Source organism: Magnolia sinica, chromosome 1 (assembly GCF_029962835.1).
Source record: "Magnolia sinica isolate HGM2019 chromosome 1, MsV1, whole genome shotgun sequence".
Classification (NCBI taxonomy): domain Eukaryota; kingdom Viridiplantae; phylum Streptophyta; class Magnoliopsida; order Magnoliales; family Magnoliaceae; genus Magnolia; species Magnolia sinica.
This window is the reverse complement of record NC_080573.1, coordinates 12148505-12175717: the sequence shown is the minus strand read 5'-3', so window position 1 is coordinate 12175717 and position 27213 is coordinate 12148505. Positions and strand designations below refer to the sequence as shown.

General features: G+C 41.8%; 1 protein-coding gene across 2 annotated transcripts; it reads left to right on the top strand.

Annotated features, from left to right (window-relative positions):
• Window positions 1-27156, top strand: LOC131240146 (uncharacterized GPI-anchored protein At1g61900-like). 2 transcript variants are annotated; one of them, XM_058238219.1, is made up of 8 exons: window positions 1-166; window positions 10944-11174; window positions 11646-12251; window positions 15625-15870; window positions 16584-16595; window positions 18214-18360; window positions 25646-25690; window positions 26827-27156. In XM_058238219.1, exons 1-8 carry the CDS (start codon window positions 85-87, stop codon window positions 26895-26897), a joined length of 1440 nt encoding a protein of 479 aa, XP_058094202.1. In that variant the 5' UTR covers window positions 1-84; the 3' UTR covers window positions 26898-27156. The 2 variants fall into 2 exon arrangements, with proteins under 2 accessions (XP_058094202.1, XP_058094208.1); XM_058238225.1 differs by lacking the exon at window positions 16584-16595.
• Window positions 27157-27213: the final 57 nt, after the last annotated feature.

Sequence of the window (27213 nt, the reverse complement as noted above, 5' to 3'; positions counted from 1 at the left end):
TCTCTCTCTCCAACCCTCTTCACACACTCACAGCCTCTCTCAAATGTTCAACAAAGAAGAGGAAAGGATCCCTTAAGATATCTCATGAGAGAAGTAGAAATGAGAGAAGGCCTCTCTCTCAATCTCAACAAGCTTTCTCTGCTCTTCTCCCTCATTCTCTTTCTCTGTGAGTTCTCTTGGATATTCATTCTTCTTGGAGATTGCTTTTAGGAATTCTCCTTCATGGGTTCTTCTCATTTTATGCACATTTTATTGCTCTTTCCTTCTTTTTTGGAATTGGATGTTGTGAGATTTATTCTATTATGTTGCTTTTGGGATTTGGGTTTTGTAATTTGATGGGTTTTCTGTCATTTGGGTCTTGATTTCTTTTTGTCTGAATTTTGTTCTGATTTGGAGTTTGTGAAATTAGCTATGGAATCCGTTGAGTTTTATTTATTTGTGTGTTTGCCACTAGGTTGTGGTGATCATCAGTTATACCTGTATCATTCATTCATGCCAATCTGGACCGTCCTAGTTGCAAACCCTGTCATGGATGCGTATAGCCGGAAAATCACGTTTATGGGGTGATCCTAGCTGTCTAATTAGTAACTATTGAATGGATGGTTAAAAATGAAATGTTCAGTGGTCTGAATTCACCGTGCGAAAATCATACAGTTGAAATCATCTGATCAGTGTGATTTTCAGGTTATGCTTCATCCACAATAGGGCCACGACTTGATCGGTCCAGCATCAACTTGCAAATTGAAACGGTTGAGATTGTCCGTTCAGTGTGATATTTTGGGCCATCATCCAAAGGTGCCGCTGTTTGGGTCGTCAGAGGCGTGCATGCATGCCAAGCATAAGATAGATAAACTGCCTAGGGAGCTCTGGAAGACACTAATTGTAGTCTCATCCTTGTTGTTTGGACATCAATTCTGATATGGTCTTTAAAAAAAATAGTTTTTTCTTCTTCTGCATACATTATAACAGTCACTCTCTGTTCTACCCAAAAAACAAATACAAATGGGTAATACTGGCTGTATCGATGCTTGTATTAGCCAAATCTGTGTGAATTTTTTAAGTAAAAAAATTGAAAATAACAGATACATCAGAGAAATGGAAAATGCCTATTCTGATATTATTTATGTTGTTTGGATGCACGCAAAGTTATGAACCTCACATGCTATCCTATATTGGTGGCATTTTTGTGGTTTGAAGCAACTCATATGTGCCATATGTATGAATCAGTGTTCACATGCGCCATAATGCTACGTTTGTCACCAACATTCATAAGCTCCCCACACGTATCACCACTCCATGTCCCAAGTTCTTGACAAGCAAGGTAAAGTATAGGTAGTCTTGCATTGCAAGACCTGCATAGCATGTTCAGGAGACATCATGTGCAGTGCATGATTTTGCATGCATCCAAACAGCCTTTTGGTGTTTTTAGGATATTTTTATACATGTACCAGTCCACTCCTTGGTTTTTTAAGGATATTTTTATACATGTATTGGTCCACTCCTTGCATTTTTTGGGATATTTTTATACATGTACCAGTCCACTTCTTGGTGTTTTAAGGATATGTTTATACATGTACCACTACCAGTCCACTTTGTGTTGTTTTTGTTGCTGTGTTCAGTGTTAAATGCTTTAACATTGTTATCAACTCCATTGGCTTTAGTTTTGGAGTTTTAATTAAGTAGTGTGTAAATCAGTGAATGCAAAAACAATGTGTACTTTGTGTGTATTGAAGCACATGACCTACATAGATGGTATTAGTATATACTAACATGTGTGTAATGTGCCGTCAAGGAGTGGAAAATTGCAAGGCGACTATGATTATATGGGCCTTCTTCCTTAGTCTCTTCCATGTGGATTGGTTTCTTCCAGCATCAGTGGTGGAACTCTTCAATGGATGGACTAATGGTATGTTCAAGCTTAGGGGGGAAATGTTATGAAGAGCCCTTCCCATTGCGATTATATGGCGTATATAGCGGGAGAGAAACCAGAGAATATTTGAAAACTATTCTCATTCTGTCTATGGCCGGGAACATAAGATTTTATCTTGCTTGTTTGGTCTAGTGTAACCAAACAATTCGAAGGGGTGAGGATGGCTGATCTTCGGGGAAATTGGAATGTGATAATTCAGAGCAAGTCTGCCACTCTCACGAGGTTATCTTTGAGTTCCCACCCACTGCTTTGTTGGTGGATATCGAATGTTGACACAAGCCTAGAGAAGTGGAAAATACAAAGGAAAATTCATTGAATTGAAATTCTAAAAAAAAAATAAAAAAAAATAAAAATCGTTGAATTGAAGGCCACTTCAAGGGGACTAATCTCCACATTTTAACTTGAGATCTCCAAAATGGAATATCTTCCTCCAAACCACCCTATTTTATTCTTTTCTGCCCAAATCGCTATTCAATGGGTGATCGCTAACACATGCCCCTAGTTCCTGTTATTCCCTATGACACCTACCCCATAAACGCCCAACTCTGGTGTAACAACTAAACCAACCCTTTTCTTAATTTCTTCAGTGCCTAAGGATAGCCTGACCATTGTAAATAAGAAAATCCCTATATAATCCTAACAAACACCAAGGTTCAAGATATTGTTATCAGAGCACATCTTATCCAGCTCCAAAACCAATGCATATCAGCATATCTTAGTTGATACACACTCCAAATTGGCCGTGTCAGTGTGATTTTGGACTGATTTAGTTCATTATTGGTTGTGTGTATGGAAAATGCATGACACTTTTTTTTTTTTTCAAAAATTACCAATACATGTCGGAAGATCCCTTGGGTTGTCTTTTGGGGATAGACCGGAGGACTATATAGCGTTATTCCAATGCATCAAGAACAGAGGAAGACCCCTTCCAGAATCCAGAACTCCAACAAAATCCCTCTCCAGATCCATCAACAATCGGGAGCTTCAATGCCTTGCGCCGAGTCCTGGTCTAATATCAGCCTCCAAAGAAATGCTAGGAAGGCAGGGAAATCGGGGAAGCTCTGTGCCCCAATGAGAATCATCTCGTGGAATGTTAGGGGGGTGGGATCCAAACATAAGAGAAATCTAATCAAAGGCTCTGTGGGAAGAAGAAATCCTGACGTCCTTTGCCTCCAGGAAACTAAGGTTCCCTAGTTCAAAGATAGTCTCCTAGCTAGTTTATGGAAAGCGAAGGATGCGAAGTGGGCGTCCCTAGACGCCATAAGCAGTTCGGGCGGTATTCTGATTGCATGGAAATCATCAAAGTGAGAGCTTCAGTCCTCCTTGGTCGGCGTCTTCTCGGTGACGGTGGTTCTTCAAGATAAGTCGTCCAAATTTCAATGTCTTATTTCCGCTGTTTCTAGCCCTACTATCGACTCAATCAAGCCAGAATTTTGGGATGAGCTGACTATTTCTAGACAGTCTTTCTCAGGTCCGTGCTGCGTAGTCGGTGGTTTCTATGTCACCAGATTTGCGAAGGAACATTCCCAAAGAGGAAGGCCCTCTTCAGCTATGAAATCTTTCTCTAAATGGATCCAAGTCCAAGAACTCGTAGATCTTCCATTATTAGGGGCCAAATTTACTTGGCCAAATGGGAGAAGGATTCTGATACTATCCAGGCTGGACAGATTCCTTCTCTCCCTTGAGTGGTTGGAAGCTTTCCCCTTCTGTCTCCCAAGTAGCTCTCCCTAGAACTACTTCCGACCACTGTCCGATATTGCTGTCGATGGAAGAAGAGAAATGGGGCCCTAAACCACCTAGGTTTAACTTTTCCTGGCTCATGATAAAGGGATTCAGACAATTGATTGCGGAGTGGTGGTCGGGTTTCTAGGTGGAAGGGTTTGCAGGCCATAGGCTCCTCTGCAAGCTCAGGCTTCTCAAAGATAATCTGAAGCAGTGGACAATCGATGAGTTCGGTAAGAGAGAAGCTGAAATGGTATCACTGCTCTCTGAGCTTCAAAAAATTGATGCTGAATCCGAAGGCATCCCCATGTCGACAGAAACATTGGGTCGCAGAATCCAAATCATCCAATCTATTTCTGCCAGGGCTTTGGAAGATGAAATCTCTTGGAAACTTAAATCTAGGGCAAGATGGATCAGAGAGGGTGACAAGAATACTAGCTATTTCCATAGCATCGCCAACATGCATGCTCGATCCAAAACAATCTTTAGCATCTCTGTAAATGAGGTCCGCTTTGAAGATAAAGATCAGATTGCTGCTAATGCCATTCATCACTTCAAATCTCTTCTATCCTCTGAAGGATGGGTTAGACCGCAGCTCGACTACCTCCAGCTGAACAACATAGATGAAGCCGATTCCGAGTCTCTCGAAGCTTAATTCTTCGAGGAGGAAGTGAAGATGATTGTCGACTCGCTTGGTGGAGACAAATCCCCTGGTCCCGATGGCTTCCCAATGGTTTTCTTCCAAAAAGTCTGGGAAGTTATTCACCAGGACGTCATGGATTTCTTTCACGAATTTCACAAAAGGGGAAGACTATTAAAAGGTCTCGACGCCTCCTTTATTGCGCTTATCCCCAAGGTCGCAGGTGCAGATTCTTTTTTGGATTTTAGACCAATCAGCTTGATTGGGGGCCCGTACAAAATCCTAGCCAAAGTTCTAAGTACTCGATTAAGGAATGTAATGGGGAAGATCATCTCGGTCGATAAAAATGCATTCATTCAGGGCAGACAGATTGTAGATTGTGCTCTCGTAGCAAATGAATGTCTTCATTCGTGTCATAGATCTAGAGCGAAGAGTATTTTTTGCAAGTTGGACATCGAAAAAGCCTATGATCATGTCGATTGGGGCTTCCTCCAATATATGCCAACTCGTATGGGTTTTGGTGATAGGTGGAGAGGGTGGATAGGAGAATGTATTAGTTTAGCCCACTTCTCAATTCTCCTCAACGGATCCCCCAAGGGCTTCTTCAACTACTCGAGAGGGCTGAGACAAGGAGATCCCCTATCTCCTTTTCTCTTTCTTATCGTGGGTGATGCCCTGTCTAGAATGCTCCACAAAGGCCAAGATGAAGGTATTTTGTGGGGTATTGCAATCCCAGGCATGCCTACCCCAATCTCTCATATCCACTTTGCTGATGACACTCTGATTTTTTCTGGAGCCTCCTTGGTCTTCATCGACAACTTGCGCACAGCGATACGTTGTTTCGAGGCCGTCTTTGGGCTGAGAGTTAACTTGGCAAAATCAAGATGTTTGGCATTAATTTGGAAGATGAAGATCTATCCAGCTATGCAACTCTTCTTGGTTGTCCCTCGGCTTCCTTTCCAACTACCTTTGTGGGGCTCCCTCTTTCTTTAGGTCCACCCCCAAAATTTCTATGGGATAAGATTGTCTGCAAATTTCAGAAGTATCTCGCCAGGTGGAAATGCCGCTACCTGTCTTTGGGAGGCTGTCTAACTCTTATCAGGGTAGCTCTCTCCAACCTTCCTTTGTACTTTATGTCTCTTTTAGATGCCCATCTTCTGTTTTGGCATCCATCGATAAATTAAGATGAGACTTTTTGTGGCTTGGAAAGGAAAATTAGAAGAAATTTCACCTCTTTGATTGGAGAGAGGTATGTAAGCATTTCCAGGCAGGTGGAGCAGTTGTCAAAGACTTAAAAATCTTCTAGGCAAGTGGATATGGAGGTTAGGAGCTGAAGGTGGTTCTCTTTGGAATACTATCATTAAAAGTAAATACGGTTCTTCTCAAGGTGGTGGGTGGACAAGAGAATCATCTTCCTACAGGGCTTCTTTCTTATGGAGGGGCATTCTCCGTATGAAAAAGGCAGTCCTTAAGGGTATTAGTTTTGAGCTGGGTAATGGTATTGCCATTCGATTTTGGGAAGATCTTTGGGTGGGCGAAGAGCTGCTGAAAATCCGCTTTCTGAACATTTTCCTTCTCGCTCCAATCAAGGCCATTTCCATTGCAGATTGTTTATTGTTTCTCAGTCATTGCTGGTAAGATCGTGTGGGATGTGAAGTGCAGAAGAAATCTCCATGACTGCGAGTTCAATGAATATGTGGACCTGCTCAGCTGCATCTCCAATTCAATGCCTAATTAGTCCTCCCCCGATAGCCTTATTTGGACGCTGGATAAATCCAGCAAATTCTCTGTTAGATCATCCTATACCCAGCTCCTTCCTAAATTTAATCCTATCAGGCCTGCCGCTCCCTTCATTTGGAAGTACTCAGCTCCCCCAAAATTCATTTGCTTTGGTTGGTTGGTTGGCAAGAAAGAGAATTCTTACGGCAGACAATCTCAGAAAGAGGGGAATGCAAATCGTCAATATATGCTTGTGCTGCATGAAGGATGAAGAATCGATGGACCATTTACTCATTCATTGTCCGTTTATATCTCAAATCTGGTCTGAATTTTGCAAGCGTTTCAAAATCAGTTGGTGCATCACTAATTCGACCCATAATCTCTTATCAGCATGGCAAGGGATCAAGTTAGGAAAAAAAAAAAAAAAAAGAACGTGCGTTTGGAGAATGGCTATCCTAGCAATTTGGTGGTCTGTTTGGGAAGAAAGAAATGGCAAATGCTTTAACAACAAGTCCACTTCTATCGAATCTGTCTCTTCCAGGGCCAAGAGTCTGCTAATTGAATGGGTGGTTAATGTAATTTTTCTGAAGGATTTTGACCTTCGCTTTCTAGGTGCTTAGTTTAGTCTGCTTCCTCAGCAGATTCTCCCTTTTTCCTGTATTTTCTCTTTTTATATCAATATATCTATGGTTACTTCTGAAAAAAAAATAAAAAAATTTACCAATACATATTGGTTGATGAGATTTGCTTGAGTACATCCTGGCGTATTGCAATGTGATTCATCAGGGTTTTAGTATTTGAATATGGATTGTCTTCCAATGATCCAAACCCGTTATACGATGAGTATCAACTCGTATGGTGGATACCAACAAATAAAATCTCTTAACTTGGGTTGTTTAACAATTTGAAATTTGACTCATTTGCTTTTAAAATGGACGGTCACCATAACCTTTGTGTAATCAAAGGGTTAAAATGTGGTTGTTTAACAATTTGAAATTTGACTCATTTGCTTTTAAAATGGACGGTCACCATAAAGCTTTGTGTAATCAAAGGGTTAAAATGTGGTTGTTTAACAATTTGAAATTTGACTCATTTGCTTTTAAAATGGACGGTCACCATAAACCTTTGTGTAATCAAAGGGTTAAAATGTTCAATCTAATAACATTTTCAGCATCCCCCATCCAAGGAGGCCCTACCACATAGACTGTTTGGGTAATTGAGAAAAACTTGATAGTTGGTCAGGATCCCACTCCTTGTTGGTTGTCTTCAAAGGAGCAGAGTCCACAGTCTGTTGGGTGATTACAAGGGTGTTTGGTCCAAATCAGCCTTCCCTTAGGCCATCCTTCTGGGAGGAATTATCCTCAGCAGGGGACAAATGGTAGCTGCCTTGGTGTGTGGGGGGCAATTTCAATGTAGTGAGATTCATTCATGAGAAATATAAGAGAGGAAGAATTTCTAAGAGCATGAAGGTTTTTTTTTTTAGTGGATTCAAAGCCTAAACCTCGTTGATTTCCCTCTGGGGGGAGCGAAGTTCACATGGTCCAATGGCCAATCTAATCTCGCCATGTCTAGACTAGACAGGTTCCTAGTGTCTCAATCTTGGTTAGATTCTTTTCCTTTGATGCAACAAGTGGCAATGCCAAAGTCTATCTCTGATCAGTGGCCCATTTCCTTGGAGATGGGGGCTGAATCTTGGAGGATTCTGGCTGTGTTAAAAACTCAAAAACATCAAAGGCAAACTCAAATCTTGGAGGAAGGAAATCTATGATCAGAGAGCAGGAAATCTATGATCAGAGAGCTGCAACAACGGAGAGTCTGCTCCAAGCTATCCGGTCTCTAGATGCTAAGGAACAGTTGGGGCCCCTATCTGAAGCAGAAATTGCATACGGAAACAACATTGGACAAAAGTTAAGCAAAAGTTGCTGGAAGAGGAAATTAAATGGAGGTAGAGGTTGTCCGTTTGGCTCAAAGAGGGGGATAGAAATATCAGGTACTTCCACAATATTGCTAACGCGTGGGCTAGATGCAACATGATTTCTTCTCCGTGGGTAAATGGCAAGTTAATTGACAAGAAGGATCAGATCACTTCAGCTGCCGTTGCCTACTTCTTGGATCTCCTTTCCAAGGAAGATATCATCGGGCCAAAATTACAACTTCTGAGCTTCAAACAGATTTCAGAGGAAGATGCCTGTGTCCTTGAATCGCCTTTTTCAGAGATGGAAGTTAGAAATGCTGTGATGGGGCTAGAACGTGATAAAGCCCTAGGTCCTGATGGATTCCCTTTGGCCTTCTTCCAAGTCTTTTGGGAGATTCTCAAAGCTAATATCATGGGATTTCATGAGTTGGGTACGCTGCTGAAGGAAATGGGTAGCTCTTTCATAATCCTTATCCTTAAGGTGAAGGGAACTTCTTTCAAAGACTTCGGGCCGATAGGTCTGATCAATGGTTCCTATAAGATCCTTGCTAAGGTCCTTTCCAATCGTATCCAATTGGTGCTGTCTAAGGTCATCTCCACTGCCCAAATGGCCTTCATAGCAGATAGACAGATAGTTGATTGCTCTCTCCTGGCTAATGAGTGTATAGATTCTTGTCATAGAGCTGTGATTAAGGGAGTTGTTTGCAAACTGGACCGGGCCAAAGCTTACAATTACGTGGACTGGGAGATTCTTGATTTCATGCTCAACAGAATGGGATTCGGAGAAAAGTGGCGGGGATGGATGTGTGCTTGTGTGTCTTCTGCTCATTTTTCAGTTCTCATGAATGGGACTCCATTTGGTTATTTTTGGTCTTCTAAGGGGCTTCGTCAAGGCTATCCTCTCTCCCCCCTTTCCTCTTTATAGTTGTTTCTGAGGCTTTCAGTATGATGCTGGTTAGAGGGCAGCAAGTGGATCTGTTTCAAGGGTTCAAAGTGGCCAACTCCTTGACTCCCATATCTCACATTCAGTTTGCCGATGATACATTAATTTTCTGCGAAGCGGGGGTTCACAAGGTTTTCAACCTCAACCTCATTCTTCAATACTTTGAGCTAGTCTCTGGTCTCAAGGTAAATTTCTCCAAATCTGAGCTGCGTGGCGTCAACATTGAGGACAGGACAGTAGCTTATCTGGCTGAGGTGATGAGCTGCCCTGCTGCTTCGTTCCCCACAACGTACCTGGGTCTCTCGTTGTGTCTTGGTAAAGTCTCTCTCGCCTTGTGGTACAGGGTGTTAGAGAGAATGGATCCATGGAAAGGCAAGTTGTTAGCGTTAGGAACTAGGATCACCTTGATCAATTCCTCTCTTTCTAACCTGCCCACTTATTTCTTCTTCCTTTTTTGTTGCCCCAAGTCTGTTCTGGCTAGGATGGACAGATTGCAGAGGAAGTTTGTTTGGCAAGGAGGGAATCTGAATTTCAAGTTCCACCTTCTCTCTTGGGGAGAGGTTTGCAAACCAGGGGGGGTGGGGGTGTTTAATAATGCTCTATTAGGCAAATGGGCATGGAGATTTGTGGCGGAAGAAAAAAGATTATGGTGTGAAGCCATGGCCAGCAAATATGGTGTCTCAAATCAGGGAAGATGGACCAGAAACTCGTCTATGTATAGGGCCACCTACTGTTGGAAGTTGATTTCAAGAATGGCTAGTAAAATATTCCCTTAGATTGGATTCTCTTTAGGCAAAGGGGACAACATTCGCTTCTGGGATGATATTTGGCTGGGGGACTCTAGCCTCAGGTCCCAATTCCCCCTGGTTGCCACTTTGAGCCTGCGTCAGGGTGTGTCTGTTTCAGATTGCTTCTCGGTCGTGGATAAGGGGGGGCTCCTGGACTCCTCTATGTAGGCGCAATCTAAATGACGCAGAAACTGAAGAGTTGTTCAGACTGCTTTCTCTTCTGGAAGGCGTGCATGCTTCCCCTGATGAGAGAGATGTTCCATATTGGCATGCGGACAAATCAGTCCGCTTGTCAGTTTGTTTGATTTTTAAGGTGATTCATCCAGTTGATCAGGAATCTGAGTTCAGTTTCTTAGCCCTTATTTGGCGTATTCAGGCCCCACTCAAGGTTTTGGCTTTTTCTTGGCTTGTGGGAAGGGGTAAAATTCTCACCCTGGACAACCTTCATAAAAGAGGTATGATCTTACCAAATGTCTGCTCTCATTGTATGCACGCAGCGGAATCAGTTGACCATATTTTCTTACACTGCTGTTTTACAAAAGGAATACGGGACTATTCTTTCTATGTTCAAGGTCATCTAGGTAATGCCTGGGACCATTAGAGAGTTGACGACTTCTTGGATTGGGGGTTTGCCCTTTGGTGAAGGATATCAAGAAATGGCAGCAGACTTTGTTGGCAGTATTTTGGAGCATGTGGAAGGAATGGAATGACCGCTGTTTCCGAGATCTCAGTCACCCCTTTCATTCATGTTTTCGCTCAAGTCTCTTTGCTGGGAGTGGAATCCTTGACCAAAGATCTGTTCTGTTGTATTTTTAGTTTTCTGTTCTGCTTCTCTGCTGTTTTTCTGTTGTTCTCTGCTATTTTTTGTTTTCCTGCTGGCTTTGCTCCTTTTTAATAAAGTTTATCCTTCGAAAAAAAAGAAAAAAGGATAAAGGATCAAGTCCCAATGTATAATATTACAATGCATTGGGATGAATTCACGCATACCTCTCAGCCAATATGATACTAATTAGATGATATTTTGTGTATGGTTAACATGATATTTTATGAGTTCAATGCAAAGACTTTTGCTTTCTGCATTTGGACTTTTGCTGTTTGTTTATTATTAACCTTTTAATGTATGTGGTAACTGGTAAAAATTCTTCTTTACATCGATATATTAAGGGACTTGTTCATGGCAGATATATTAAGGAGCTGCTCACTCTTTTCTGTTTGCAAACTCAGATGTCATATCTCATGTGTTGCATTTATCAATAATTTTTAAGATGCTTATACTTGTGGTCCAGGTTCACATGAATCCAACAGCAAACGATTGGATTCATCTCCTGATTTTCAGAGTAATAGGCTCCAATTGCTGCGTCAGCTTTTGTCATCTCAGCGTGGTTCTGTTATAACAGAGGAGGAAAATACTCTTTTGCCTGATAATTCCCCGAGCAAGTCTCCTCAACCCTTCATTCCTCTTCTAGCACCTTCGCCACTGAAACCTTTTGCAAATAGTAGTGTGCCAAGATTATCAGGTCTCGTTTACATACGACGTTAAATCATGAAAAGATGAATAGCTTTAAAGGAGAAAAGGAATTATAGGTCCTGATACAGAGGGCATTGCAAAAAGTATCCTAATGCTCCCATTCCACAGTCTTAGTGATCCAGTGATCCAGAATGTTAATGTAAACCTTGGAGGGGAGACCCCAAAAGTATTCTGGATTGGAAGAACTTGATCATCCAATCTTTGGTCTTTTTCCCAAACCATTGTACATGTTTCTCTGTGGTCTGCTAATCGAATTGTTCAGATCTTCCAGTTGATGAGATTTTTAGCACATCCCCATCCAATTGGGGCTCATAAGACAATTGTCTGGATCGTCATACTGTGGATCCTCATGTTATGAATCGGCGCATCAGGAAATCGTTTCTGTCCTGATGCATCAGGACTTAATTCCCTGAAAGTGCATTTGTATGTATTTCACTCAGCATGGCTTTATTTCTTGCAGGACATTGTTCCTTAAACTTCTCTATAGCTGAAAGATTGATAAGCACGACAGCAGTGGATTGCTGGGCTTCCTTTGCTCCATTTCTAGCCAATGTAATTTGTTGCCCGCAGCTGCAGGCTACTCTTGCCTTTCTTGTCGGGCAATCCAGCAAAGATACAGGTATGCTCGCTTTGGGTATGTCTCATGCAAACCACTGCATGTCAGACATTGAGCAGATTCTAGCAAGCCGGGGCGCTGCCGAAAATCTCCACCAGATATGCTCGATCCATCCATCGAACCTTACCGAAGCCTCTTGCCCCATCAAAGATATTCATGAGTTTGAGAGTGTTACAGACACTTCTAAGCTTCTTGCCGCCTGTGAGAAAGTAGATCCTGTAAATGAGTGCTGCAGACAGATTTGCCAAAATGCGATATCCGAAGCTGCCCAAAAGATAGCCTTGGGAGATGGTGGTCTGTCTGGCATGAATGATGTCCATATCTCGACTGAGCACTTGTCTAGATTTGATGATTGTAAAAGCATTGTCCTTAGATGGCTGGCCAGTAGGCTCGATCCATTACCTGCAACACAAGTCCTCAGACGAATTTCTAATTGCAACCTGAATAAAGGTAAGTTTGAAAGACCTTTCCTGCTGTCTGTTTTAAATAAATTTTTACATGTGGTATGTTGTTCACTCATTGGTAACTTTCCACTCACCGTTTCTTCCTTAGGGCTGTTTGGTTACTAAAAGAGTTTCATTCAGCAGCCTTGCCCTAACAGGGCACATTTGTCAACACAATTATTTCAATAAAACCAAAGACAAGACTGTCCAAAAAACTAGCCATCATTATGGATTGGGCACGAACACAAAGTTGCTTTTAGCCCATTTTTCGTAAAATACACATAGTAATCTTTTGTGTGCATGCATGGCACATTTGCGACATTTGCCAGATAAGTTGCACATCTGAATGTGCCATGAGTGAGACCACTCATCTTCAACCACCCCACGAGCCACATTCAACCTTCAAGTGCCACATGTGACCACATGTGTGTAGATACGCCACGTGCCACTATGCATGTTCAAGAGATGGAGTACCATGCATTTTCAAGTAACCCATATGTACCATATGTGCCATTGTTACTATACGAGTGTGCCGCACATCCACACGGCCAATGTGCCTTGTGTGTACTAGAGCCACGTGCTTGTTCAAACTTGGTGTTTGACAAAAAACAGACAATACAACAAATAGTTGATTCATAGAAACTTGTCCAGACACTCTTGGTTGGACAAATGTGAGATGTGTTCAAAAAGTTTATCGTGTAAAATGAATTGTGGCATAATAGGATCGAACTATGCATTGATTATGGGAATCAAAACAACTAAATTGAAACAATATACGTATTTGAGAAGCCATGGGAGAATTGCTGAACTGGACCTTTTGCACCTTAGAAGTTGGGTTGGGAGAGAATTGCTTCAAATGCATGTAGGTTTGGGGACCCAACCTTTATTTTATAGATGTGGGATGAGTTTTAAATCCATCGAAATTCCTCCTCTAGGACTCCACATGTTAATAGTATCCAGACCTGTATGTGTAAGTTTTGATAGGAAAGTACCAGGATTGCCCTGAGGCTGGAAATAGATTAAAGAACAATGATGAAACAAATACATAAAGGGGTACTCGGTGGTACCAGGAGAAGGGTTCCACGTGATGTATTCACGGCATCCAATCCATCCCCAGATGAATAGCCTTACATTACCTGCAGGGACAAAAAATCAGCCTGAGTTTGTGAAACTCAGGTGGGCCACAGAACAACAGACAAGTTGAGAGGGACATCCACCCCTAATTTGTATGGAGGGTACAATATGTTGTTTATATGGAATCTAGGCCGTCCTGACACTTAATCTGCCATGGATGAAGGTTCAGGACACAAATAAGTCTATTCTGCAACTCAGGTGGGTCCCTGTGAGAATCAAGGGTGTGATGTCCCCTCCCACCTTGTCCCCTATGCTGTGGCCCACCAGAGTTTTGGATCTAGCTGATTTTCAAGAAACTGAGAGTAAACTGAATGGACACATCCAATGGACAGGTTGGATGTGATACATACACCACATGGGCCGCACCTCTACTTGGTACCACCATAACCTTACAGTGGTAACGGTACCACTAGAGCACACCTCGTACATAAAGTAACTAAACATGCTGTTTTGTAACTCCTCTGTCAGTATGTCACCTGTTTTCTCCATTTTAGTAATAAGTCTATTTTGTCCGACATCGATCTCATATCCCTATATACTTTTGGGGTAATGGAGTCAAGAAAAGAAGAGAATTTGCACAAAATTGCCAATATTGGGAAAAAGGAAGAGGTTGGTATCATCAAATTTAGGGCTTAAATAAGATAGTAAGCTTTTAAAGCAGAATTTTCTTCTCTTTTGAGAGCACAAGTGATCTTGCATGGTTGGTTGTTGTTACATTCTCTTTTAAATGGTTGGCAAGTTCTGTTTACAGTTATACCTGACTTCAATAAATTGTTGGAGTAAATTTTCAAGAGAAGCGATCACCTACAACTGGTTGCATGGACCCCTTTTTATCATGCTTCTGAATTTTCATTCCCATGTGGAAATGGGCTGTTGGTTAGGTTAGTCTAGACTGGTTGTAGGTGATCAGTTCTCAGTTTTCAATTTGAGTGGGAATAATGGCCTTCTATTTACTACTTTTTTTAAAGTACGTTTTTTATGGCCTGTCAGAATTTTGACTGTCTTCTCTTAATAAGTTATCAACCTTTACTTGGGCTAGACTTTCTTGATATCTCACCATTATTTTTAAGCTACAGGATACATCCTCCATGCACTTGGAATACATGTATGGGTATCTGGCCTCATGTGCAAATCATGGGCCCGATTGAAGGCCAAATGCAATCCAACTGAATCATCTTAACTACTGGATTTTGCTGGTTGAATTTGGTCCTTTGGCTATTTATTTTTAACTGTCCATGTTATAGTATCTAATTGGATGGTTAGGATCATTCAGCCAGTGTAAATTTTGGGCTATACTCCAAAACACAATGTGTCCTACATCGATTGATGTGCATGCATGCAAATGTAGTGGATGAGAACCAAAACTTAAGAAATTGTGGTGAACTATCAATATGGTCTTCTCCTTGATACATTTATGTCTAATCATTTCCATATATTGTTTCTTTTCTTTCTTTTCTTTCTTTTATTTTGCTTTGGGTTTCCATACTAAAACCCCATTAGCGGGACAACCAGGACTTGATTCTGGGTCTTCCGTATGGGTAGGGTGTGCACTAACCAACTCAATTCTCAAGCCGCAGGCCATTTCCGTGCACATTTATGCACAGTCAAAGATCCCACTGTCGAGTGTATGGTACACTGAAGTTTCTGTAGGGCTGACTGCGATATGTATATGGCATCTGAACCATGCATCAGATGTGGACCACCATGAAAATGGGACCTCTGAAAAGCAGCTGGATCCAAAACTCAGGTGGGCCACTCCACAGGGAACAGTGCCAAATCATGCCTAAAACCTCTAGAATCGCCTAGTGGGGCCCACCTGAGTTTTCGAATGGCCTGATTTTTGGTGTCCCTCATCCAGGTGCAGCACACACAATGAAGGTGGGATGGGATAGAAACATCATGGTGGGCTTCACAGGCTCCTATGGTGGAGTACCTTCTCCACTGTTTCCTCTGGTTTGGCCCACTTGAGTAACGGATCAGGCTGAATTTTGGTCCCTGAGCCTAACATCAGGGGGCGCTTCTGACTGATGGGTTGGATGTTTGAAACGCAATTGCAGGGCCCACTCTGCTTGACACTATTGGAAGCTCCCATAGTATCAATTGCATCTTAACATTTCTCTTTATCCCATTATGGATCTACTTGCTATGTTTTCCTGTTACAGGATCACTAGACCTGGTGCTTATTATCTTCCAGATATGATTCTCGGGTCTCGGGCCTTTGATCTTACTTATTTTTTCTTCTGCAGTTTGTCCACTGGTTTTCCCCAACACAACAAATGTTGCAAAATACTGTGCCAATGGGATTGATAACAGGAGAGATTGCTGCAATGCCATGGAGAATTACATATCTCACCTGCAAAAGCAGAGTTTCATAACCAATTTGCAAGCTTTGAATTGTGCAGCATTGCTCGGTTCCCAGTTGCTGAAAGTGAATATCAGTGAAAACCTTTATAGCCTTTGTCATATAACCCTCAAGGATTTTTCTCTCCAAGGTTAGTTGTATCACTTATCCCTTCAGTGGGAACAGACATTGTTGAGTATAATCAAGGATTAGACTCCAATGTGCATTGCCTCAAAACACTTAATTGTCACAACTGATCCTCAGTAGAATACATGCATCTCAATCCAATCACTGAACCCCATTGAGAATGTATCAGTAGCAAAAATATAATGGCCAGTTTGATTTGGACCTTTGATGGGCACCTATGGGACAAAATCCTCCAATCATTGTAGCCGTGGAGTGTGCTCCATCCACTACTGGGGTTGTGACTTTTGCGATCTGCATTTATGTGCATATATCATGGTATTAAGACTCGGGCTAGTCTGATACGACCTGTCAAAGTTGACTTAGATTCGGTACTACCCAATCCAGTTTTATACCATAAGTCGCCCAGTACCCCCCTCCTCTCTTGAGCGAGTCGTGACTCAACTGGAGACTGAATGAGTAGATCCGAGTTACCAAGTCTAAAAACCACAGCGTATATGCCACACATACCGTGGTGCAGCTGACACAATTTAGTACTTGATGACAAACTCACATTGGAGTCTAGCCTTATTGGTGAATCTTGTCTAAGGTGATCGCTATAGGAATCTGCATATGCATACTGTGTTATACACCTTTGAATTACTTAAATAGGAAATCAATATTGATATTTATTTATTTTTTGTTGTTTGACCATGATGGAATCCACAATTGGCCGATCAGTTGGATCCCAAGGTAATGTTCATACACTTTATCATATGAATATATTCAGCTTCTTTCCTTCCATTCAATTTCAACATCATACTAGTTTCACTTGTTATAACAAATGTCTGATTATTTTCAAATTTACATCCATATAATTTACAATTATTAGTGTTTATGGAAGAACTCATGTATATAAACGCTGGAACGCATATCGTCTCTGCACATACATGTGGCCTACTCATGTGCATGCGCCTATCAGTTAGACCCTCTAGTTTGGATAGGTTTGCCACTGCCCAAAAATTTCTTGTACATGTAAACATGGTTTGAAACTTACCAACTGTTCCAACATCATTTGATTATTAGGGCCAGTTTGTATAAGAGATTTCCATGGTAAAAGAAATCAATTCTGCAATGATTACGATTTCCTCTTCAATCATGTGTGAAAGTCCTGGATTCCCTTTTCTTGGGATCCAGTGGATCACTTGCATCCAAACAGAGGGGAATTGTAATCTAATCACTTGTGATTTGATTTACTGTGAAATATTTTTATCCAAACTGATTACCAATAAGCAAGGTGTTCTGTAACGGTAACGGTGGCCGTAATGGCCACCACCGTTACCTTTACGATATGGGTCGTAACGGCTGTTACGGTCTCTTTTTTTATTGAAAATGTTTTCCCAAAAACCTATATCTGCCCCTAGTGTTGATTAAAAAGTATGGAAAACCTGTATATTCCCCATAACAGACAATTACAGGGTTGTTATGGCCTTTATAGGGGACGTAACGTATCGTTAATGGCAATTACGGGTCATTTTTTTCCATAACGGCTGTTACGGCCTTTACGACCCTGTAACGTGTAACGGTTGCCACCGTTACCTTTACGTAACGGCCTTTATGGCCCTATAACGGCCTTTACAGCACACCATGCCAATAAGATAATTCCATGGTAAAAGAAATCAATTCTGCAATTATTACAATTTCCTTTTCCACCATCTAGGAAATGTCCTGGATTCCCTTTTCTTGGAATCCATCATATTTATTGTAATCCAAATGGAGAAGTGCAACCTTAATGTTTATGTGAACTATGGAAAGACATGTTTCTATAGATGACCAGTTTATGGTTATTAGTATTACAGTCTTTTCTCCATTGGCTCCAATGTGCCCTTTTCTCTTTTCCATTATTTCCTGTTGTCTGTCAACCCAATGCTGCTTCAACTTTGCCTTTCTTTTTCTTGTACTGACATTTTCAGGAACATTTTACATAGCCTCAAAAGTGAACAATTCCCCCCCCCCCCCCCCTCCAAAAAAAAAAAAAAAAAAAAATTCACACACAAAAAAAGGAATTCATTCATTCATTCAATCTGCGTATCATTTTTTGGAAGTTGCATTATGCAAGTACTGAAAGCATGTCATAATCAACTCTCAAGCTTGCATGGTAGCATTTTTCTTTCTATGTGCATGCATGTTTTTGGACGTCATCCTCATCTTCATGGCCTTGTCCCAAATATTTTGAGCTTGACATGTACTTTGAGCTTGACATGTACTTGGCTCTATGGTAAAAATAAAAAAGTTTTCTTTGTGCATCCAACAGGCATGAAAAGAATTTCCTCTTTGCTTATCTTATCGATTGCTTCTATTTTTATACCAGAGTCTGGATGCCTCCTGCCAAGCTTGCCTTCAGATGCAACATTTGACCCATCTTCTGGAATCAGCTTCACTTGTGACTTGAATGACAATATAGCAGCTCCTTGGCCTTCTACATATCAACAGTTATCAATATCATCATGCAATAGGAGTATGTCCCACATCTTTGTTTCCTCCCATCTACATTCAGTGATTTCTTTACCTTCAATTTTGATTTGTAAAATAATTTTAGAGATTTGCACAGGAAACACATTCCCATTAGGGTTATAAAATAATCTTAGAGGATATTTGCACAGGAAACACATTCCCATTAGGGGTGGCAATGGCCAGGCCAGGCTAAGCCAGAGCCCGGCCTGACACATAAGACCCAAGGCTCGAGCACAACTCAAGCCATACATGGTCCTAGCATAGTAGACCCATGCCCAAGCCAAAAAAAAGTTGGTATTTGGCCTAACTTGACGCTACTTGCCTGGTTAGAAAATTGATAAATCCCCATTTCTCACTTGAATGTTCCTAATATATATATATATATAAAGCCAGGCTAGTCTGGCTGAAATGACTTGAGCCCAAGCCCAACCCAAAAATTGGTCAAGCTGTGCACGTGAAGCCCAAGCCCAGTCCATGGGCTAAGCTAGAAGGGTCCAAGCCTGGCCTACAGCCAAATTGGGCAGGCTTCCTGGCCCAATCCCACCCTTAATTTGTCTCCATAAATTTGTTGATCTGACCCTTAATTTCATGTAATTTACGCACGGCCCCCGGAGGATACCGCTCGGGCCTGATGCGAATCATCAAAGAGTCCTCAATATTGAATTCTTTAAAACGTTTATGCTGATCTGCGGAAAATTTGTAATGTTCATTACTAGTAGTTATCTTCTGCCTGATTTCTTGATGCTATGAATGAATGTGATGCGTAAAAGACTTTGCAGGCTCTGACGGCTTATGACACTGACATAGGGACAAGATCAATATGTTTCCTAGGTTTATAATCAGTAACGACTTCATAAGGATTGCGACCTGTGGACCTATTGACAGAATTATTAAACGCAAACTCGACTGTAGGTATTACAGTGTCCCATGTTCTGGTGTGCTCTATATCCCTCCTAGGGGGAGACTTATCCGGTAGATCATCAGGAAAAACATCACGTGACCTATCCACTATCAGAATGACCTCAGTGGATAACTCTACACTAGGCTCTGGTGCACTCTCTCCAGCCACAAGGTCGCACATGTTGTACCCCTCAAAATAGGGGTCTTGATGTCCCTCATGAGGTGGGTGCACGGGTGCACGCCCATAACTGATTCCTTGACCAACTCCAATCATTGGTCTATCCTGCTGGCCATCTGCCTTAGATTGGCTATCTTTCTTAATGGTGGGGTTTGTCCTGAGGGAGACCTTTATTTGATCAAGGCGTTGATTTATGCTTTGTTCCAAGTGCTTACCCCAAGACTCGATCTGCTAGGACAGCTTGTTTAGTGACTCTAGCAGTTGTTCCATGTTTAGTGTAGGGTGCTAGCCAAAACTATGACCCGTACGTGTAAGCGTACAACTTGCTAACTCCACCTAAGAACTTTCTATGATGACTATATGCAGCTAAATAGGATTAAATGATCCTATGAGACTCTATATGAGGGAAACTACGAAGTGCTCTACTAAAATCCAGCAACATAGTTGTCAAAATAAGGGAATAACAGAATTACAGCAATGTGAATTGCTAACTTCCTGCTAACAGAAATTTCAGCGGCTAATATCAGGGCTTAGGGACTTCTAACAACTATATGTGATGAACTGGATGCATGAAGGACTCAAAAACACTAACCCTAACATGTAATGTATTCCCCTATAAGAACCCTAAGTTCTGATACCAAATTTGATGCAGGACATGAAATTCAAGTATGATGTGCAAGCACGTTAGTTCAAAAATAATTATACAAATTTTCACATCCCACATAAAAGTGCAAACACTCAATCAAGGGGAATCTTATGCGTATCCAAGCCTATACATGCTAGGGTCGGATCAATCAAAATCATAGACCAAACAAGAATCAAAAGAGGGTAAATTCATCCACATATGTACAGAAATAATTCCCCGATCTAAGGGGTTCACAAATTTCAATTCAGATAACCTTAAGGTTGAAGAAAGGGCATGAAATTGGGTTTTTGAGTAATTTTGGGTTAGGTTTAGGGATTTTGGGTGAAAGCGAAGTGAAAGAGAGGAGAGAAATGAACCAGAGAAGTACCGCACACGTGGACAACAACAATGGCCTAAACGCATGCGCGTGTGATCCCAGCCACACGTGTGTGGGGTCCACTATTCAGAAAAATGCCAACCTTGGCCCTGGTTGGCCAGGCTTGGACTCCAAAACCCTCAAATCTTAGCTCAATCTAATGTATGGTTTGTGCGTAGTGCTCCGCCGAAGTTTCAGCCTTCCTGTAGGGCCAGATTCTGAAATTCTGCCGTGGAGAAGAGAATTGCTGCAATAGATGATTGATTCGAAGTGTAGATGATGGGGTGAAATGAGAAGAAAAGATAGTAGAAGATGGGTAATAAAGATGATGATGGATGGGGGCGAATCGAGATAGATGTGGTGTCATCGAGCCAGATTGATGGTTGGGCCCTCCTTCATATGTACATGCGTAGGGGGTGGCGTGCATGTGCGTGTGCGCATGATGTCCCCATCAATTAACTTACCTCCCTTAGGACAAACCCCACCATTAGGGAAGATAACCAATCTCAGGCTGGTGGCCAGAAGAATAGACCAATTAATGGAGGTGGCCAAGGAATCAGTCATGGGCGTGCACCCATACTCCCACCCCATGAAGGACATTATGACCATTATTTTGAGGGGTACATGTGCGGCCTTGTGGTTAGAGAGAGTGCACCAGAGGCTAGTGTAGAGTTACCCATTGAGGCCATTCCGGTAGTGGATGAGTTTCGTGATGCCTTTCCTAATGATCTACCGGATGAGTCTCCCCTTAGGAGGGATATAGAGCACACATGAACATGGGACATCGTAATACCTATAGCCGAGTTTGTGTTTAATAGTTCTGTTGATAGGTCCACAGGTCTCAGTTCTTATGAAGTCATTACTGGTTATAAACCTGAGAAATCTATTGATCTTGTCCCTATGTCACCGTCCCATAGGCCGTCAGAGTCTGTAGAGTCTTTTGCGCATAACATTTATTCATGGCATCAAGAAATCAGGCAGAAGATCACTACTAGTAATAAACGTTACAAATTTTCTGTAGACCAACACAAATGTTTCAAGGAATTCAATGTAAGAGACTCTGTGATGGTCCGCATCAGGCCTGAGCGGTATCCTCCGGGGATTGTTCGTAAGTTACACGCGCGTAGCACTGGACCCTTCAAAATTATAAAATGAAATGGTCTCAATGCGTATGTGACAAATCTTCCACCCTTCATGGGAATTAGTTCCACATTCAATGTGGAAGATCTAGTTGCATTTTAAGGGGCCATTAATGCATTGTCTAGCCTTTCGCCTAACCATTCTAATTCCCCAGACCTTTTCCTTGATCCATGGCTCTCTCCCGACCCATCTTCCCAGCCTCTACGTCCCATACCTACCCGTCCCAACCCATTTTCTCAGTCTCTATCTCCCGTACCTACCCCTCCGTTTGGTTTTTCATTGATTTCCAAGTTAGTAGGAGAATTCATTGAAATTAAGTTGAAGCTCAGAGTGACACGTCCTTGTTTTAGGTGGGGTGTCTACACTATCCTTTGTCAGAAACTCTGAATTTATCACCTTCCCAAACTATCACAATTCCTCCTTCCACACCTTTTGCCAAAAGGGCCTACCCACTATTTCTCTTCCCCGAAATCCCCAATATCTTATGTTCATCCATTTTCTCTTAGTTGGTTTCTTGAATCATCAGGATGTCGATATCCTATTTCCTTCACCATATTCCTCAAAATTCTTCTACCATCCAACAGCGCCAGCATGTTTGCATTCCGTGACAGAACTTTCATTTAGAACTTAATTGTTTAGCCACCCTAGCAGGCTTTTGGATTACCTTTTCCCTATGCTAGACTTGCTTCTTTTTTTAATTTCAAAATCAAAGTTTACCAACTATGCTAGCCTTAGAGCCCCCTACTTACTCTCTTAATTGCTTCCCCTCTCATTGACACAGGTTCCTTAAATCTCTACCCTCCAGATTTGTGAAGAGTTCTTGAAGTTCATGATTCCATCCACGAAACGATAAACCCAAGTTTTTGGATATCCCCATCATTCTTCCAATCTTGTTTTCTGGGCTCAAATTTTCTTCCATCCTATGTGTGAGTGTGAGATGCTCAGTGTCCCACAGAATAACATCTTCACTCCTGAAACGACTCCTTTGTCATGTCATTCCCATCGATGCTTATTACATTCTACTTGGTTGGTGATGAGAAATCGATTGGAAAGCTATGCTAGATGGGGAAAAGAATGCTTACTCCTTGGAAAAGATTGAGTTGGATTAGTGTTGCATCCATTAAGTTTAGCCATAAGAAGCTAGCTAGAGGAGAAGAAAGTTCATAGAGATCCAAAGCAGGTGCACTTGCAAATTACACAGGCACTCATGTTTCAGAATGCTACTACTGTTTGGAATATGATCTTAAAGTTTCCAATATTAATTACTCACGGGAGCGAGCTGGCACCAAATACCCGCCTGTTTACTTCTTTAAAATTGTAGTGAGACCTACTGTATTGATGATGTGAATTGAGCTTCTATGCGACAAACATGCCAACGTTGCACATGTCAGACATCTGAGCTGTATCAGGTGATATCTGCTCTAGAGATTTTTTTAGAGGAAACAACAATTTATTGAAAAGGCTCGCAAAGTGGGAAAGAATACAATGCACAACCTAAAAAAAGAGAGGGCAACAAGTTGCCTACTCATAAGACACCCACAGCAACAAAAGACTATTAATTTTCCATATTAGCTCATCAACGGAGGAGCATTTATCCCTGAAGCTGTGTTCATTCCGCTCCCTCCATATGTACCAAAAGGCTGCAATAATGAGCATCCTCCAAGCTTTCTTCCATCCTTTCAACCCTCCAGCACCATGCCAGGCCTAGAGAAGCTTATCCACCGAGTCCGGCATTACGCAGGCCACATGCATAACAGTGAAGAAAAACTCCCAAGCTGATCAAACAATGAGGCAATGAATGAACAATTGGTCAATCGACTCCGCGTCCTTAAGGCACATCCGACAAATGTTGGGAAAAACTAGAGATTTTCGCTGTAAATTATCTATCATCAAGATTCTCTTTCTTCCAACTAGCCAAACAAACATAGCCACTCTTGGGGGAGCCCCATGGAACCAATGGTGGAAAGGAATATGTGGGCCTGGAAGAGGAATTGAGGATAGAATTGCATTATACATCAAATTGACAGAGAATCTCCTAGAGGGGTGGGTTGTCCACATCAACCGATCATCATCCGATAAAGGGGTTGTACGCTTCAGCAAATCCAACAACGCGATAAAATCGGAAGTCTCAACTTCATTCAAATTCTTGCAGCCTGGGGGGCTCCACACAATCGCATTCCCCAAGGAGGAGAAACACGAAGCAACTGAAACATGACGGTCTAGAGCAAGAAGAGCTAGTCTGGGGAAGACCTCCTAAAGGACCTCATTGCCACACCAAATGCCTGCCTAGAATCTTATACAAGAACCATTTCCTAGGGTAAATGCAACCCTACTTCGAACTAGGTGCTCAATTGTAGCAATCCCTCTCCATAAGCCAGATGCGATAGAGTGAAGACCATTTGACGAACCATCCGCCGTCACACACTCTATATTTGCTTGCAACAAGCGCCCCCCCCCCCCCCCCCCACTGGTTTGCAAACCTCTTCCCATTTGAGGAGGTGAAGCTTCTCACTCTTAGAGGCCCCTTTCCAAAAGAAGTCTCGTCCGATGTTTTCAAGACGATCCACTACCCTAGCCGGGCATAAAAAAGAGACATGAAGTATATTGGCATGTTTGAGAAAGCAGATTTGATGAGAGTCAATCCACCCCCATACAAAATAAATCTACATTGCCATGTCAAGAGCTTTCTCTCAATCCTCTCGATCACCTTGTCCCAGAGATGGATCAGCGCCTTTCCAATGCACAATGGAAGGCCAACATATGAGGAAGAAAAGGAGCCTATCTTGCACCCGAAGACTCCAACAAATTGTCTCAAGTCATCCTGCGAAATGTGAACCCCAAGCATCTCACATTTGTCAACGTTAACCTTCAAGCCATAAACCGCTTCAAACCAAATAATGACTTTCCAAAGATTGTCAACCATCGAAACATCTGCATCGCAGAATAACAAAGTGTCATCAGCATACTGCAAATGATTAAGGGTGTTTCCATCATCCACCACAACTAAGCCCTTAATAAGACCAGCCAACTCAGCTTTGAACATCATCTTACTGAAGGCCTCCCCAGTAACCACAAGAAGATGGGGGGGAGAGGGGATCCCATTGTCTAAGGCGACGAGAAGTGTTGAAGAAGCCATGGGAAGATACGTTTATCATGACTGAAAAAGAAGCTATCTTGATACAGTAGCAGATCCAACTCCTCCATCTGTCTCCAAAGCCCAGGTGGAACAGCATTTAGTCCAGAAAGTCCCAGTCGACTTGGTCGTACGCCTTTTCCAAATCCAGCTTACAAACCAGATCTGCTGTAGAGATGATCTGTCCAAAATTCTAGTTGTTCAACTACCGTGTTAGCCACAATGTATAGGAAAATTCTAGTTATTCAACTACCGTGTGAGCCACATTGCAAATTTTTTTTTCTAGACAGCTCCAAAATTCATTGATTTGTATGTGAAGCTTACCTTAAGTTGAACAGCCTGAGTTTTTGGCCAGTGATCTACAAGTTTGGTCCCACACAATGTTTAGAAGGTATCAGTTTATGCCTTAATTGGTGTAATATCATGCATATATAATACTATGTAGGCGGGATTTATAATAATAACATTCATTATTTCATATGTAAACTACATCATCATTCATATATGAAAACCTATATTGCATATGTTAGTGTAGAGCGACACACGTGATCCTGCACGTAGACTACCACATATTGGAGGCATTAGCATACCAGTACCAATACCACGTATCAGAGTGCCCATGATCCAGGTGACCTTGGTCCCACATGATAGGTGGCTCAGCTGTCCTACACATGCCAAATGTGCATGCGGGCCTGGCAAACATAGTTTTATTAGAGTCGGAAGTTTCTCTCTTCACCAAGAAAGAAACTCTTTGAAGTATCTCTATTGGCAATTGCAAGGAGCTGTTATGACATTGCAGCATAATTTCCTTATGAGTTCTCTCTGCATTTTCTCCTCTCTTTTTTCCTCTTCTTTTCTTCTTCTTCTTTTTTTTTTTTTTTTTAAATACATTTTTAACTCTGAATCTCACATGGAGCTAAACTAATGACATTTGCAGCGGTAAACATGCCAGCACTTCCAGCTGCAACAACTTCACAGAGCGGTATGGATACTCTTAATTTTTTTTTCATTGTTTCTTTTTTAAGTGTTACAGACCTTCATGTTACTCTCTTTTCCCATTTTGTATGGATAGTTGAAGAAAATTAGACGTGTACTGGTCAAAGGGGACATGGATTGTGCTCTACAGAAAATAAATGTGTAGACTGTTCTTGTGTTTATAGAGGAATTCTATGATACTCAAGCAAGGATATGCAGTTTTCTCAGGTTTTCAGACAAATGTTGCCCATGGTTTAGTGGTCCAGATCATTGGTATGTTGGGTCCCGTGGATGTCCATACCCCAAAAGTCTCCCAGGTTGGAAGATCCTTGGCATCAACATTGAGCACTGATGGTGTATTTCTCCTCTTAACTGCTAGGATTCACCCTATGAAGGAGATTTTAGGGGCATGGTCTGTCAATAATGAGGACCAACAGACCAATGGTCTGGATCACTGAACCATGGACTCCACTTGTACAAAATAGAAGTCATGGGTCAAGGATCCTGTAATCGTCACACACACACACACACACACACACACATATATATATATATCGAAGTGATTTGCTATGCCTGCATGCAGGTGTTAGGCAGTGCACACGGCATGCCACTAGTTCTAGAGTGGCAGACATTGAGATTCAAATGTTCATCACATGGGGCCCACCATGTAAAACCCCTGGCATGAAATCAGAACCGCATGGGATTACGGCCATCACTGTTATGCATTACGGGGCCGGCCATTACAGAAAACTGCCAGTAACAATCTCGAAATAGGTTTTTTCAACAGCAAAAAAAAAAAGAGAGGCCGTGATGGCCTATCTCATAACAGTAACGGCAGTGGCCGTTTCGCCACCATTACTGTTATGGAACACCTTGCAGAATGGTCCACTCTACGAATATAGCTGCCATATTACAGATAAGCAGGTGTAGAAAAAATCGCCCAAATCAAACGGTTAGGATCATCTGATGGGGAGATTTCAAGTATTACATCCATTCACCATGGAGCCCACCATATGAACAATTTGGACGACGTTAAGCTGAATCTCAGTTTGTTGGGCCGAACAAAAGCTTGATCGACCATCCTGTATTTCCTTTTTGTCCAAATTTAAATTCCTCATTAACTTGCATTTCTTATTTTGGCAGGCCAAACAAGGAAAGAAATGATTTTGCCTTTGCTCCTTACATCCTCAATGATCATTACCACATTCGTATAATTTTGATAGAATTTGCTCTCGCACCTGTAATTATGATGGGAAGCTGCTCTCTGATGCAATTGCTGCTGCTCGACCCGACTGAAATTGACCGGTTCCATGCTGTTTTGAGACAAGGTATGTATTTAATTGCTGCAGAACAGATACTCCTTAGTAATTGATTCATGATTCTTGCTAGTTGTGTAATAATGTTTGTAGTTTGTAAAGGAATCCTTCCTAAATGAGGAAGAGTATGTAAGTAGAGAAACCATGGCTTTTCCTATTTGACTTGGATCATGGCATGCTGCTCAATTCGTTTCTCTATGTGAGTGCCATGCAG

What these genes read in the sequence shown, in the direction of transcription:
- LOC131240146 (XM_058238219.1), top strand. Translation starts at nt 85, where the DNA reads ATGAGAGAAGTAGAAATGAGAGAAGGCCTCTCTCTCAATCTCAACAAG. An exon ending in TAATTGCAACCTGAATAAAG is followed by an intron (nt 12,252 to 15,624) that starts GTAAGTTTGAAA and finishes TTTCTTCTGCAG; the next exon opens with TTTGTCCACTGGTTTTCCCC. An exon ending in TGCAACAACTTCACAGAGCG is followed by an intron (nt 25,691 to 26,826) that starts GTATGGATACTC and finishes TTATTTTGGCAG; the next exon opens with GCCAAACAAGGAAAGAAATG.